The sequence below is a fragment of the Canis aureus genome, chromosome 36 (genome assembly GCF_053574225.1).
Source record: "Canis aureus isolate CA01 chromosome 36, VMU_Caureus_v.1.0, whole genome shotgun sequence".
Lineage (NCBI taxonomy): Eukaryota > Metazoa > Chordata > Mammalia > Carnivora > Canidae > Canis > Canis aureus.
The window spans coordinates 30,531,041-30,547,554 of NC_135646.1; the positions used below are offsets into that span (position 1 = coordinate 30,531,041).

Below are 16,514 nucleotides of genomic sequence, written 5' to 3' on the forward strand. Positions count from 1 at the left end.
TTTTATCGTATATTCTTGTACATATATTGAGAATAACACCTTAGCAAATACAGATAAAAGTCACCCATTATCCTACCATCTGGAAACTGCTACCATTAACACTGAAGTGAAATGTTTTTTCTCTGCGTATGTCAAACTACCAGTTTCCTTGAACAAAAAGGTTCTGTACTATTAATACAGACTTATTTGCTTATCAATGAACAATATCTTGGGAACACTTCTTATCATTACATATTCTTTTACATTACTGTGTGGGCATAACATTACGGTTTATTTGATAAGTCACCAAGTTTTAGACATTTAAGATATTACCAACTTTATGAATCCATGTTGTAATGAAGTTCTTTGCAACTAAATCTTTGTGCACTCCCATGATTCCCAAGTATCAATTCCTATAAATTGAATTGGGTCAAAGTGCTACATAATTTTAAGGCTTTATACATTCCCCTAACTGGCCCTCTAGAAAGTTTGTATCAGGATAGCCTTAAATTCTAAAACTCCCAAAGTGACAATATTCAGAAATGTTTAGCCAACCTGTCAGTTATCAAATGCTTTAAAGGGCTCAAAATAATTTCTTCTTGAACTTTAAAATGTAATTTTTGACAGTATACACATTAAGCTGTAGCTTGCTGTTTATAAATGCATTAATGGAAATGGCACTAATATAACCATATTAAATATTTAGAAGATTTGTGTAAATAAATCAGGGAAGAGGGAAGCAGTTTATCATTTTTTCAATAATTATTCACATTCACTTAAAGGCATAGTTTCCTTTCTTCATATAAATAAGTTATTTATTTCAAAAGAAAACACCAAACTCAAGTATAAGTAGATACCATTAGTGACCACAGCTCCAAGATACCATTGTGTAATTAGTATCTTTTGGTTCAAAAGGAGTGCAAATTACATATGATGAGTAAGAAATACCATCAACTATAGTTAACATATAGCTCTCCACATATGCGTATAAAATCTTGGACACTTCACTTTTGCTCTGTAACTAGAAAAAAGATGCTGCAACCTCGCATATTTTAATGTAAATACAAATCTTACATATAATTCTTACAACGTTAGTATGTAGTTAATAAGATGTAATCAAACCTACCCACCTACAATTCAGAATTACCCTAATAACTCACCCTGTTCTTCTTCAGGTTAGAAAGTTCATCCACAACAATTTTTTGTTCTTTAATCTATTGAAATAAGAAAAAAAAAAGGGGGCTCTTAAATCAGAGATTAGCAAAGTATGTTCAATTGAGGGCCCTTTAAAACTAGAGAGATGGGATAAGGGGCTGTAATTCACTGACTGTCCAAACGAGCAGTCTGCGAGTATACAGATCGTTTCTGAACAGCAGTGCCTGGGGTTGCAGGTGTGTGGTTCAGGTGTGTGGGTGCAGGTGTGGGGTTGCAGGTGTGTGGGTGCAAGTGAGGGGTTGCAGGTGTGTGGGTGCAGGTGTGGGGTTGCAGGTGTGTGGGTGCAAGTGGGGGGTTGCAGGTGTGTGGGTGCAGGTATGGGGGTGCAGGTATGGGGTGCCGGTGTGAGTAGGCTGGGAGAGGAACTGATTACACTCGAAGGCGCCAGAACCAGACAAGGGGTTGGTGTTGGCAACCAGCACGCATGCAAAGGCCGAGGCACTAAACAAAGTTTGTACCTTTTATTTAAAACAGACAACATGGCACCAAAAGTAATACCAGTTTTCAATGATTTCCTTTCTTTTAATAGCATAAGTCATGAAACGTCAATGCTTTTCAGGAGTCCCATGCTAGTGGTGCAGCCCCGCGCGGAGGACCGGCCGTGAAGCCGCAGCCCGCCTGCCGCAGCCCTCCCGGGGCGGTCCCCCTCCGGTCCCCTTCCGTCTCGGCTGAGTCCCTCTCCCCTCCAGGAGGGCGGCGCCGGCCCTGGGGCCACTAGGATGGGGCACGGCTGGGCACAAGCGCAACCTCCGACCCTTGTCCGTAAAGGGGGGTTTGGAGCCACGACGCGACAGGTGTTCCGGCCTGTGTCCCGGTCGCACCTCGGGGTGTCAAGCAGCACACGGGCAGCGACTGCAGCGGCTCCCGGCGCGCCGGCCCGGCCCAGGCGCCACCCGCGGGATTCCCGCGTCCCGGGGCCGACAGCGCGGCCGTCTGCGTCAGCAGCAGCGGGCAGGCGTTCCGCGGACTCCACGGGCTCCGACGCGGAAACGGGGCAGAGCCAGAGCCGGCCGGTCCTCGCGGCTCCGACAGCGGGCGCGCCCCGTGATGGGGGCTGCCGGGAGGGGGCTGCTGGAAGGGGGCTTCCAGGAAGAGGCTGTCCGAAGAGGGCTTCCCGGAAGGGGCTGCCGGAAGGGGGCTTCCAAGAAGAGGGCTTCCCGGAAGGGGCTTCCCGGAAGGGGCTGCCGGGACGGGGCTGCTGGAAGGGGCTTCCCGGAAGGGGGCTGCCAGAAGAGGGCTTCCCGGAAGGGGCTTCCAGGAAGAGGCTGCCGGAAGGGGGCTGCCGGAAGGGGGCTTCCAGGGAGAGGCTGTCCGAAGAGGGCTTCCCGGAAGGGTCTGCCGGAAGGGGGCTTCCCGGAAGAGGCTGCCGGAAGAGGGCTTCCCGGAAGGGGCTGCCAGAAGAGGGCTGCTGGAAGGGGGCTTCCAGGAAGAGGGCTTCCCAGAAGGGGCTTCCCGGAAGGGGCTGCCGGGAGGGGGCTGCTGGAAGGGGCTTCTCAGAAGGGGGCTGCCAGAAGAGGGCTTCCCGGAAGGGGCTGCCGGAAGGGGGCTGCTGGAAGGGAGCTGCCGGAAGAGGGCTTCCCGGAAGGGGGCTTTCCGGAAGAAGGCTGCTAGAAGAGGGCTTCCCGGAAGGGGCTGCCGGAAGGGGGCTGCTGGAAGGGAGCTTCCAGGAAGAGGTTCTGGAAGAGGGCTTCCCGGAAGAGGGCTTCCCGGAAGGGGCTGCCGGAAGGGGCTGCCGGAAGGGGGCTTCCAGGAAGAGGCTGTCAGAAGAGGCTTCCCGGAAGGGGCTGCCGGAGAGCGGGGGTCGGCGGCGTCCAGGCGGGCTCCCGGCCACCGGCTCGGGCAGGGAAACATTCTCCCGCGCGGAACACGCGGCTGCGGCCTGGGGCAGGCGGGGTTTCTAAGCTAGAAAAGGGCGGAGGGAAAGGGCCGCGGCCGATCTCCGTCCACGCCGCGTGGTCTCATCTCGGGGCAAGTCCAGGGTCTCCCTTCCTGCTTCCGGGAGAGCCGAGGGCCCCACACTCACCCTGCTGCCGAGCTCGTCCTTGCCCCGCGCGGCGCCCTCCTCGGGCCGCGGCGCCCCGCCGGGCATCTCCCCGCCGCCAGCCGCGCCCCCCCGCCCGCCTCCGCGCCTGCGCGCCCCTGGCCCCGCCCCCTTCCCGGCAGGCTCACTCGCGGCGCTTGCGCACTGGCTGGAACGCCCGCGCCCTCCGGCGGCGGCGACGGGGCAGTTGCGCGCGTGCGCACGGGAGCGCGTGGGCCCGGCGGTGGGAGCTGGCGGGTCACGGCGGCTGCGACGGGCGCGCCCTCGTGGCCTTACGTGGTCGTGCGTGACGTGCACCCCCGAGCGGGGACGCGGAGGGCGGGAGCGCGGGAAAGGCCGCCTGCTGGGCGGCGGCGGCGGTGGACGCGGTGCCCGCCCCGCAGCAGGTGTGAGCGCGGGGGGGGTGGGCCGCTTGTTTGCTAGCTTTTTTTTTTTTAAGATTTTATTTATTTAATCAGGAAAGACACAGAGAGAGACCCAGGCGGAGGGAGAAGCAGGCTCCGTGCGGCAGCCCGACGCGGGACTCGATCCCGAACCCCGAGGTCACGCCCCGGGCTGCCGGCGGCGCTAACCGCTGAGCCCCCCCATCCCCTTCTTAAATTAAGATTTTATATTGTTGGTAGCGCCCAGGCAGGGGAGCTGCGGGAGAGGCGGCGGGGGCAGCAGGCCGCGCGGGGAGCAGGGCGCCCGGGGCCGGATCCCCTCCCGGGCTGAGCCTCGGCGCCCCCGACGGCCGCGCCCTCCGGAGACCCCGCAGGCCCCGTGGTTTCCACGTCTTCCCGATTCCTCCAATCAGTGGAGCGAACAAAGCTTTTAAGTAGCTTCACGTTACGCTTGCGCGACCGACGGGGCGTCCTGTACTGGACCTTACACGCGCGGTCGGGCGGGAGCACGGGCTGACGGGCGCGGGGGGCGGACGGACGCCGGGGAGGACGGGCGCGGGGGGAGGACGGGCGCGGGGGGCGGACGGGCGCCGGGGAGGACGGGCGCGGGGGGAGGGTGGGGGCGGACGGACGCCGGGGGAGGACGGGGGAGGACGGGCGCCGGGGAGGACGGGCGCGGGGGGGGGAGGGGGAGGGGGGGGCGGACGGACGCCGGGGAGGACGGGCGCGGGGGGAGGGTGGGGGGCGGACGGACGCCGGGGGAGGACGGGGGAGGATGGGCGCGGGGGAGGACGGGTGCGGGGAGCGGACGGACGCCGGGGGAGGGTGGGGGCGGACGGGCGCGGGGGGAGGACGGGCGTGGGGGCTGTCGGCTGGCAGAGCGGACCCCCGAGTGGGCCTCCTGAAGGGACCCCGTGGGGACCCCCGAGCGGACCCCGCGCCTCGTTGCCTCCCACCTGCGCGGCCGCCCAGGCGGCGGTTGGACGTTTCTCGCAGCGACTGCGAGCCTGGGTTCGCGCGCGTCCCGGGATGATGGGGACCTAGTGTCTCGTCGGAGAGGGACGGAAAAATCCAGTTCCTTGGTCTTTTTCTTTGTCTCCTGTGAGCTCAAATTAATTAACTCTGTGTCCCCTGGGAAGGAGAACTGAGTTTTGAGTTCTGGGCTAGTGAGTTTTGGGATTTGTTTTGCTCCAACCCAGGATTGAGATGAAAACTGAAGCCACAAACTCGCTACGTGTCCAAGTGACTAATTTAGGACTTTTATAGGTTGTCTGCCTCAGCGTAAGATGTTTTCATGCTTCTGGGTGGTTTTAATAAATTCCATTATGTCTCGTAAATTAAAGAACTGGTCTGTTTGCTCTATAGACATACAGGTGCCCTGGCATGAACCCCCTCCAATTAAAAAAATTCCAAATGTCTAACACCTGGTATGTGCTGGACTTTTGAGGAAAAAAAGTTGTTCTTACAGAAACTGCTAGTTTACACACATTCGAAGAATATAAATTTACATAATTAAGATGAGCCTGGAGAAATCAGGTTAGATTAATAATTTTCGTTTAAGAAAGAAAAAAAGCAGTTGCATGTCTTTCCACTGTTTTGTCCATGTTCAGTAAAATACAGGTATTTGGTTTCTTAATATTTAGGTTTGCCTTCTCATGAAGAGATTAGCTGCTATGAAGTTCCTAAACTTCTTATATTGGTTTACTGATAAATAAGTTAGCATTACTGCTATAAAATATGTAAGTTTATGGAAAATGTAAAGTTATGTCCACTAAAATGAGTAAATATTCAGACTTATACTAACATTAGTTACGTTCTGTATCATATAAGTTTAAGCATGACTCCAAAATCCTTAGGTAACTTGAAATCCTGAGATAATATTAAATTGGATCAATTCATGATTGATCATGAGATAAGCAGATAATTTATTTTCAAGACTCGAATACTGAAACATTGTTTAATAGAAGAATAATTTCAATTTTATATACTTTTGCTTCTTGTTTTTAAATACCGTAGAATGGCTGTTTTTAGGGGGGTCCTGTTAGTGGACATTCATTTTTGCCATTTTCAGAAGATGTAAAAGGAATGTGACTGCCTGCAGATAGTTGTATTATGTTATGTTACTTATGAGCTTTATTTGTCTTCTAAAATGTTTGCATGTGACAGTTTTCAATTACCTCCAGTTCTATGAAATAGAAATTATTAAATTACTTCAAAGTTTAATTAATATGAGTGGCTAAGATCTCATTAGGGGAAAGAACAATAGGGAATGCAAGGTAACGGGATTTAAGTCTTGTTTTGCAAGGAAAAAGTTCTAAAATGTCACTTTATTCCAGAACATGAAAGAGCACAGTGACAGACAAAACTTGAGAAAATACAGCAAATTGGACAAAGTTTGATGAAAGTAGATTTTATTTGCCTTGGTTTATAATACCTGGACCTGAAAAAAAACTATGAAATATGTTAGAGTTTTGGCAAAGTACATTATCACAAGATAATTTTTAACTATTTTATTACAAAATTTGTATTAATGGGGCAGTCCTGGTGGCTCAGTGGTTTAGCGCCACCTTCAGCCCAGGGTGTGATCCTGGAGACCCGGGATCGGGTCCCGCGTCGGGCTCCCTGCATGGAGCCTGCTTCTCCCTCTGCCTGTGTCTCTGCCTCTCGCTCTGTGTGTCTCTCATGAAAAAAAAAAAAAAAAGTGTATTAATGAAAAACTAAAATTTTGCATTCTTTTAACTCTCCTCCTGGTTCCAGTCCTCAAAACCTTTAGGGTTTAATGTAGTTGAGTTGATGGGAACTGAGGAACACACCTTTCCTGACACATGGGATATTATTTTAATTTGTGCTTGTGCTTGGAGGCGAAGTTGAGGCTTTTCTATAAAGCTGGAGACTGAGCTTCCCAGTATACTGGTTTTCTTTGCTCTCCACCTTCTATGGCAGTGGCTGCAGAGTGGGAGTCCTGGTTCAGCTGTGAGTTGACTCTGACCCACAATAGCTTCCATTCTGAGTGGTCAGAAATACTGCTGACCAGTCTGCACCTGCTTGCCCCCTTTTGGTGGTGAGTTGTTGCTTTTGCCTCTACCTGGCTTGGATATTTTGTGTGTGGGTTGGTTTTTTGTCTTTGTTTTTGTCTTTGTTTTTAATTTCTGGGGATCTCTCAAGGTGACCTACTACTAAACAAAGTGGTGATAGTCATGTTTGTATGGTGCTGACCTGTTTTGAGAGTTCTTTCACATTTTCTTATTTTTTCATGTATATCCACTTGCTTCCATTTCCTTCCTCAACTACTATAATTCCTACGTTGCTTAAAGTCACACTTTGGGGTTACCTGCTATCATTTGTCCTGCCTGACATTTGCAGCTCACCATACAACTAGCTAGGCTGTCCTTCCCTCTTTAAGTCCATCACTGCCATGTATCCTACTTAATAAGATAATTTCATGTTTATTAATGCTATCATACTCTCCCTCTCATGCTGCATCCTTAACATATTTCATTCTGTTTAACAATACGTAATTCACTATTGGCCATTTTATAAAAGCCCAAGGTACTAGTGCCCTGCTTTCCGCAGTTTTGAATGAGTAGTTCCCTCAACCACCGTCTTCCCTTGCTTTCTTGGTATGCTGCAACACACGTTTGTTTCTAGCTACATTGTCTCTCCCAAATGAGGCATGGAATAGTGCTCACACAGCAGTCCTAGGTGGGTGTCCTTCTAACTATGTAAAATCATCGGAAAATTGTATTCACATATGTACAGATTTCTCAGTCTTTTCTCCAGATTCACTGGATCAAATCTTTGGGAATGGGATATGATTGTCTGCTGCATAGCATAATGCTTACCGTTTACCCTATAACCAAAATGCCTGGTCCTGAATTTAGGCTTATATTTTTTAGATGTGTGACTTTGGATAAGTCATTAACCTTTCAAGCCCCAATTTCCTAATCTGTAGAATGGGAGTAAATGATAGTGCCCAACTCAAAGGCTTGTTACGAAGGTTGAATGAGTTAGTACTTGTCAGGTGTTTATAACAGTTTCAGGCACCTAGTAAGCACTAGGTGTTAAAAAGGTAAATTAGAAGTTCCCCCAGATGAATTTGGTACAAACAGGGTTTATGAACCAATGGACTGGAAAGAACCAGGCCCCAAAATGCGTGGCCTATTTCTCATTGAAGGTATGTTCTCTCTTCTACTTCTAGGGATTCTCAACAGGGCTAAGGCTGGAGACACCGTTGGTTATCTCGGTTGTCACAGTAAGTGGATGGTTCTGTTCACTGTGATGAGGTGGGACTAATTGGAAGCCAATTGAAAGGAGACAAACAGCCACAGACTTTTAGAAGCCTGGACTAGCAGGCTAAAAGGTCGTCTTAGCAATCAGCCAGCACTGGGAATCGCATGCAGTGGGATCTTGGCTATGCTCGGGAGCCAAATAACAGGAGGAGGTAATACTGTAACCCAAGTAGGTAAGCTGCATTAGGAATTCTGTGAGAAGGTGACAAAGCCCGAGACAGTGGACTGGGATTGATTAGCAGGGCTCTGGTACCTGGAAGGGGGAATATGGGTCTTATTGTACAGGATTGTGTGGAGGAGGCAGTGTCTTAGCTTAGTGGAGAAGCACACCAGCCTGATCTTGGTCCCTTAGGGAAATAACTGAGTCTCCAAGCACTGGGCTGGACATGACTAAAGACTTTCAACCAGAGATAAGATTGGTTCTGCAAACTAGTTTCAGCTCTGGAATGTGGAGATAGGGCATCCTTGGCTCCTACAGCCAGCATCACTTTGGGGCTCTTGTGCGGGGCAGGGAGAAGAGGAAGACACATGAGACACCTGGGTGCAAAATTTAAGGATGCACGCACTCTTGGGATACTGCAACGAACACCTCTTTAGATTTTCCACCCCAGGTCTTCCATACACCTCATTATATTTGGGCCCGGCTCTTGGACTAACTGGATTCGAACACTTCATTATTAGTGGGACTGCCTGTACTGTAGGGGAATGTGGCTTGCGGATGACAGCAGTGGGAGATGCTTCTTATGCTACCCAAGCATCTTTATGTCTCTGACAGTTAAGAAAAAGGTTGATTAAAATCATCTTAGCTTCTTCCATAACTTCTGCCATATGTTCATCCGATTCTTCAAGACTAGGAGTATGCTTAAAAAGTTTTGTTCAACATTACTGAAGAAGCAAAGTTAAACATAACCATCTCTGGAGGTAGTTTCCAGTGAATGGCTAAGTCAATTGGATAAAGTTATGACATGCTTAATATCTGAAGAATTTTAAAGTGATTGGGCCTTTATTACCAAATTTGCATTTAGACACTTTATTTTTTTTTAAAGATTTTTATAAAAGATTTTATTTATTTATTCCTGACTTGATCCCGGGGCCCCAAGGTCACGCCCTGGGCTGCAGGTGGCGCTGAACCGCTGAGCCCCCCGGGGCATCCCCATTTAGGTGCTTTTAAAGCATGCAGAAATGTGTATCTGAGTGAGTCAACAGGAAAAAATAAAGTGTAAATGATACGTTAGTGATATATATTTATATATTTGGAAAATCTTTTTCTTCATAGGATGCCCTCCTTATAATGCAGAGCTCTTTATTTCATCTTTATTTTTTTTATCTTTTTGCAGAGCTCTTTAGAGCTGGATATTTTTACCCTAGTTCTGATTGTTAGCTATAATAAAGTTTTACAAAGCTATCACTCAAGTTCTGTTTATGGTAACAATGTAACTCTATCTTGGTGTCTTAAGTTGTTTTTTCTTTCTTTCTTTGTGAAGCAACTACCAGGAAAACTCTCCTTGTGTTGTCACAGGGTAAGCAAGCAAACAAGTTCGTTCACTTTATGTCAGTTTGCTTGTCGGTTCTGTTGTTTCAGTACTACTAGCGCTGCCGAGCTGCAGTTATTGGGGTTATGGGGTTATTGGCTTCCCCCGGGAAACAACACAGCACGACACGTGGTCCGTGTCCATAGCTCCCATGGTTCTGTAGTGGGAGTTGGGCGTGCAAGGCTGAGATTAGTTGCTGGATGACTAAAGTGTGTTTTTTGCAGATTGACGGTTGTCACGAGCGTGGCTGCCCCTGCAGCTAAGCTTGTGTGGCTGAGGCTTCTTGAAAGCTGGGGCAGAAGAGAGGATCTGCCAGGGAGGAGGGAGGAGGGAGGAGGCGGGGGAGCCAGGAGGCCCTGGGCCGTGAGCACGGAAATCACGCTCATAGCCTGGTACTAGTGTTTGAACAGCCTGTGGTTTTGCTCAGAGTAGAATCGCCCACGAACGTGACCCTGTATCGGGGCTTTCTCCCGGCAAGCCACGTGGTTTAATTGAAGTGCTTGGTTCAACTAAAGAAAATTTTTTATCAAGGCATGAAAATTTCTTTTTTGTTTACTTTTTTTTTTTTTTTTTGGTAGTTTCAAGCTTTTATTTAAATTCCAGTCAGACACCTGGGTGGCTCAGTTGGTTAAGCATCTTCTGACTTCAGCACAGGTCATGACCTCGAGGTGCTGGGATCCAGCCCTGGGCGAGCTCTGTGCTCAGTGGGGGGCGTGGGGGTCCCTCACCCTCTCCTGCCCCCCCCCAACTCGTGCACGTGCTGGCTTGCCCCCTTCAATAAATAAATAAAATCTTAAAAATAAATCCAGTTAGTTAGCATATAGTGTAATAGTAGTTTCAGGAGTATAACTTAGTGATTTATCACTTACATGTAACAGCCACTGCTCTTCACAAGCGGCCTCTTTAATACCCATAACCCGTGTGATCCATCCCCGCCACCTCCCCTACAGCAACCCTCAGTTCGCTCCCTATAGTTAAGAGGCTGTTTTATGATTTGCCTCCCCCCACCCCCGCCCATAGTCATCTGTTTCATAAATCCCACATATGTGTGAAATCATGTGGTATTTCTCTTTATCTGTGACTTATTTTGTGAGCATAGCACACTCTGGCTCCATCCATGTTGCAAACAGCACGATTTCATTCCTTTTTATGGCTCAGCAATATTCTATCTTATACACACACACACACACACACACACACACACACACCTTTCCTTTATCCACTCTCATCAGTTGTTGGGCATTTGGGCTCTTTCCGTAATTGGGCCGTTGTTGATAATGCAGCCGTAAACAGTGGATGCATGTGTCTCTTCAAATTGGGATTGTTGTGTCCTTTGGGTGAATCGCCAACAGCGCGATTGCTGGATCATAGAGTAGCTCTGGTTTTAACTTTTGATGAGCTTCCACACTGTGTCCCAACGTGGGTGCACCAGTTCACATTCCCACCCCTGTGCAAAAGGGCTCCCCTTTCTCCGCATTCTCACCAACATCTGTCTTAGCTACTCTTGACAGGTGTGAGGTGGGATCTCAGTGGGGTTTGGTTTGCATTTTCCCAATGATGAGTGATGTTGGGCGTCTTCTCATGTGTCTGTGAGCCATCTGGTTGTCTTTTTTGGAAAAAATGACTATTCATACCTTCTGCCCATCTCTTGACTGAATTATTTGTTTATTGGGTATTGAGTTTGGGAAGTGCTTTATAGATTTTGGATGCTGACCCTCTATCATTTGCAAATATCTTCTCCCATTCCAGCAGCTGCCTGTTAGTTTTGTTGACTGTTTCCTTCACTGTGTAGAAGCTTTTTCTCATGACAATGCCCCAATAGTTCATTTTTGCTTTTGTTTCCCTTGCTTTCTCAATGTGTCTAGTAGGAAGTTTACCAACTGTGGTCAAAGAGGTTACTGCCTGTGTTCTTCTCTAGGATTTTGATGGTTTCTTGTCTCATATTTAGGTCTTTCAACATTTTGAATTTATTTTTGTGTGTGATAAAAGGAAGTGGTCCACTTTCATTCTTTTGCATGTAGCTGCCCAGTTTTTCTTACACCATTTGTTGAAGAGACTGTCTTTTTTCCCCCATTGGGTACTCTTTCCTGCCTTATTAAAGATTAGTTGACCATAAAGTTATGGTCGTTTCTGAGTTTTGTACTCTGTTCCATTGATCTATGAGTCTGTTTATGTGCCAGGAGCATACTGTCTTCATCACTACAGCTTTGTAATATACCTCGGAGCCCAGAATTGTGATGTCTCTAGCTTTGCTTTTCTTTTTCAAGATTGCTTTGGCTATTTGGGGTCTTTTGTGATTCCATGCAAATTTTAGGATTGTTTGTTTTAGCTTTATGAAAAATGCTGTTTGTATTTTGATAGGGATTGTGTGGAATGTGTAGATTGCCCTGGGTAGACATTTTAACGCTATTTGTTATTCTAATCCATGAACATGGAATGTTTTTCCATTTCTTTGTGTCATCTTCAATTTCTTTCATAAGTGTTCTCCATAGTTTTCAGAGTATAGATCTTTTACCTCTTTTAGATTTAGTCCTAGGTATCTTAAAATTTTTAGTGCAATTGTAAATGAGACTGAGTCCTTGATTTCTCTTTCTGCTGCTTCATTATTAATAGATAGAAAGACAACAGATTTCCGCATGTTGATTTTGTATCCTGCAACTTTACTGAATTCATGTATCAGTTCTAGCAATTTTTTGGTAGAGTCTTGGATTTCCTATGTACAGTAGCATGTCATCTGCAAATAGTGAAAGTTTGACTTCTTCCTTGCTGTTTTGGGTGTCTTTTATTTCTTTTTGGTTTGACTGCTGAGGCTGGGACTCCCAGTACCATGTTAAATAACATGGTGAGAGTGGACATCCTCATCTTGTTCTTAACCTTAGAGGGAAAGCTCTCAGTTTTTCCCCATTGAGGATGATACTAGCTGTGGGTCTTTTGTATACGACCTTTAGGATGTTGAGTATGTTCCCTCTATCCCTAGCTGTTGATGGTTTTTATCAAGGATCAGTGCTATTCTTTGTCAAATACTTTTCCTGCATCTATTGAGAGGATCATATAGTTCTTATATTTTCTTTTATTAATGTGGTGCATCAGGTTTATCGATTTGTGAGTACTGAACCACCCTTACAAGCCAGGAGTAAATCCCACTTAATCATGGTAAATGATTCTTTTAATGTACTGTTGGATTCAATTTGTTGATATTTTGTTGAGAATTTTTGCATCCATGTTCATCAGGGATATTGGCCTGTAATTATCTTTTTTATTTTGGGGTCTTTGTCTGGTTTTGGAATCAAGGTAATGCTGGTCTCATAGAATGTTGGGAAATTTTCTTTTGATTGCTATTTTTTAGAACACTTAGAGAAGAATAGGTATTAACCTGTCTGGCCCTGGATTTTTGTTGGGAAATTTTTGATTACAGATTCAATTTATTTGCTGGTTATCAGTCTGTTCAACTTCTAAAAATCTCTTCCTATTTCAGTTTTGGTAGTTTATATGTTTCTAGGAATGTATCCATTTCTTCCAGATTGCCCTATTTGACGACGTATAACTTTTCATAATATTCTTTTATAACTGTTTGGATTTCTGTGGTGTTGGTTGTGATCTCTCTCCTCTCATTCATGATTTTATTTATTTGGGTCCTTTCTCTCTTCTGTAAGTCTGGCTAGGGCTTTATTAATTTTATTGATTTTTTTTTTTTTTCAAAGAACCAGCTCCTGGCTTCATTGATCTGTTCTGGGTTTTTTTGTTTGTTTGTTTGTCTGTTTCTGTATCATTCATTTCTGCTCTGATCTTCATCATTTTCCTTCTCCTGGCTTTAGGTTCATTTGTTGTTCTTTTTCTAGTTCCTTTTGATGTAAGGTAAAGTTGCATATTTGAGATTTTTCTTGCTTCTTGACATAGGCCTGTATTGCTATATACTTCCCTCTTATGACTGCTTTCGTTCCCCAAGGGTTTTGAACCATCGTGTTTTTGTTTTCATTTCTTTCCATGTATTTTTTCATTTCTGCTTTAATTTCCTGGTTGCCCCTTTCATTCTTTAGTAGGATGTTCCTTAACCTCCATGTATTTGGGGTCTCTCCAAATTTTTTCTTTTGGTTGACTTCAAGTTTCCTAGTGTGGTTAGAAAACATGCATGGTATGATCTCAATCTTTTGGTGCTTGTTGAGGCAATTTTTTGGTAGAGTGATTTGTGACCTAATATGTGATCCATTCAGGAGAATGTCCCATGTGATCTATTTAGGGGAATGTCTCAAAAAGAATATGTATTCTGCGGCTATAAGAGGAAATGTTATGAATATATCTATGAAGTCCATCTGGCCCAGTGTGTTATTCAAATCCATTGGTTCCTTGTTGGTTTTCTGCTTAGATAATCTGTCCATTGCTGTAAGTGGTGTGTTAAAGTCCCCTACTATTATCATATTATTATCAACGAGCTCCTTTATGTTTGTTATTGTTTTATATATTTGGGTGCTCCCAGCTTGGGGGGCATAAATATAATTGGATAGACTCCAATTCATATTTGATAGACTCCTTTATTATGATATAATCATCTCTTCATCTCTTGTTATAGTCTTCGGTTTAAAATCTACTTTGTCTGACATAAGTATTTCTACTCCAGCTTTCTTTTGATGTCCATTTGCATGATAAATGGTTCTCCGTCCCCTCAGTTTCAATCTCAGGTGTCTTTAGGTCTAAAATGAGTCTCTTGTAGATCCATATAGATGGATCTTACTTTTTTTAATCCATTCTGATACTCTATGTCTTCTGATTGGAGCATTTAGTGCATTTACATTCAGAGTAATTATTGATAGGTATGAATTTAATGTCATTGCTTGTGTTGTTGTTTCTGGAGATTTTCTCTGTTCCTTTCTAGTCTTTGTTACTTTGGTTTTTATTTCCCACTCAAAGATTCTCCTTTAATATTTTTTGCAGGGCTGATTAGTAGTCATTAACTCCTAGTTTTTGTTTGTCTGGGAAACTTTATCTCTCCTTCTATTCTGGATGACAGCCTTGCTGGATAGAGTATGCTGGCTGCATGTTTTTCCCATTCAATGTGTTGAATATATCCTGCCACCCTCTGCTGGCCTGCCAAGTTTCTGTGGATAGATTGGCTGCAAACTTTATTTGTTTTCCCTTGTAGATTAGAGACTTCTCTTGTCTTGCTGCTTTTAGGATTTTTTCTTTATATTTTGTAAATTTAACTATGATATGTCTTGGTGTTGGTCTGCTTTTGTTGATTTTGATGGTAGTTCTCTGTTCCACCTGGATTTGAATGTCTGTTTCCTTTCCCAGATCAGGGAAGTTTTCAACTATAATTTCCTCAAATAAACCTTTTGCCTTGTTTTCCCTCTGTTCGTCTTCCGGGACTCCTATGATATAAATGTTATTATGCTGTATGGAGTCACCAAGTTTTCTAAGTCTCTATTTGTGATCTAACATTTTTCTTCCCCTTTTCTTTTCAGCTTCAATATTTTCTATAATTTTATCTTCTATATCACTTATTCATTCCTCTGCTTCTTTCATTCTTGTGGCTACTACATCCAGTTGATTTATATCTTAAGTATTGGATTTTTATTTTAGTCTGACTAGTTTTTAAGTCTTTTATCTCTGTGGTAAGGGACTCTCTGGTGTCTTCTGTGATTTTCTTTTTCTTTTTTTTAAAAGATTCATTTATTTATTTATGATAGACACAAAAAGAGAGAAAGGCAGAGACACAGGCAGAGGGAGAAGCAGGCTCCACGCCGGGAGCCTGACGCGGGACTTGATCCTGGTACTCCAGGACCAAGCCCTGGGCCAAAGGCAGGTGCCGAACCACTGAGCCACCCAGGGATCCCCTCTTCTGTGCTTTTCTTAAGGCCAGCTTGTATCCTTATGATTGTTCCTTTAAATTCTGGTTCAGGCATATTACTTATATATGTTTTGATTAGATCCCTGGCTGTGACCTTTTCTTATTCCTTCTTTTGGAATGAATTCCTCCATCTTGGCATTTTGCCCAGGTATCTGTGTTAGGAAAGCCTGTTCTGTTTCCTGCTCCTGAGAGTAATGGCTTTATGAAGAAGAGGACATAGACTGCCTAGGGCCTGGTGTTTCAGGATGTGTCTCTGGTGTATGTTTTTTTTTTTTTTTTTTTTCTAGTGTATGTTTTGTGCACTCCGCTGCTGTGGGAGTGGGAGGGGGGAACCAAGTGGAGGAGGGTGGGAGGTGGGGGGGTAATCAAGTGAAGAAGCCCCCCCACCCTCCACCCCCCCGCAGTTGCCAGGCTAAGGCCGGGCAGCAAGAGCCTCCGGGTCAGGAAAGCCCAGTCCTGCAGAAGCAGGAACTTTAACAATCTTCACCAGATTCCTCCCGGATGGAAAGGTGCTCAGCAGGGAGCTCAGGCAGGACCCCAGGAGGGGAGGGAGGCCCCCAGTCTCCCGGGGGCACTAGCGAAGGAGGGTGCCCCGGGGAGAGGGCACTGCATACCCAGTGACCTCGGTAAAGGGCTGGAGCTTGTACCCGGGAGGCCTCGGAGAAGCGGGTGGGTCAGGCAGGGGCTCCGGGCGGAGGGGGCTGAGCCAGAGGCCCCGAGAGCGCAGGTCCAGCAACACAGGACCCCAGATCCCAGGGCGCCGAGCAGACATAGCCCCTGATCCTGCACTCCCCCAGAGACAGGTGGGGGCAGGGAGGGCACAGGACAGCGGGGACCCCCCTTTCCCCAGGTGCCCGGGGGAGGCGGGGAGGGCACAGGACAGCGGGGACACTCCTGCCCCTGGGCGCCCCCAGGCTGTGCAGGTCAGCTCCCTGCTGCACCTGGGAGCTGCGGTGGTTACTGGGGGAGCTGACTCCAGAGCTGCAGACCTGGCCACTGCTAGTGTGGTGGTTCCTCCTGGTGTCACCGTGTGCCTGGTGGGGGTGGGGGGTGGGCAGGGGACAGAGGCCTCACAGAACAAACAGCTCCCACTGGGCCCAGCACCTAGAGCAGGGCAGGGGGGCATCTCCTCAGGTACACACACCTGAGAATCAGCACAGCAGCCCCTCCCCCAGAAGACCAGCTGGAAGGACAGGGGAAGAGCAAGTTCTGGACCAAGCAGCACTGGAA

At 46.7% G+C, this 16,514-nt stretch overlaps 1 protein-coding gene across 1 annotated transcript; it reads right to left on the minus strand.

The window, feature by feature from the left end:
• Positions 1–1,139: 1,139 nt before the first annotated feature.
• On the minus strand, positions 1,140–10,353 carry LOC144306068 (uncharacterized). Its single transcript, XM_077885340.1, has 4 exons — positions 10,309–10,353; positions 3,218–3,658; positions 2,016–3,091; positions 1,140–1,193 (listed from the first exon to the last, which is right to left on the minus strand). Exons 1-4 carry the CDS (start codon positions 10,351–10,353, stop codon positions 1,151–1,153), a joined length of 1,605 nt encoding a protein of 534 aa, XP_077741466.1. The 3' UTR covers positions 1,140–1,150.
• Positions 10,354–16,514: the final 6,161 nt, after the last annotated feature.

Excerpts from the sequence above, each read along its gene's own strand:
- LOC144306068 (XM_077885340.1), bottom strand. The coding sequence starts at position 10,353 with ATGGGTATTAAAGAGGCCGCTTGTGAAGAGCAGTGGCTGTTACAT. Across the intron at positions 3,659-10,308 it reads AAGAGCAGTGGCTGTTACAT|CTAGCAAACAAGCGGCCCAC; the intron begins GTAAGTGATAAA and ends AAAAAAAAAAAG. Across the intron at positions 1,194-2,015 it reads GTGCTGCTTGACACCCCGAG|ATTAAAGAACAAAAAATTGT; the intron begins GTGCGACCGGGA and ends TTATTTCAATAG.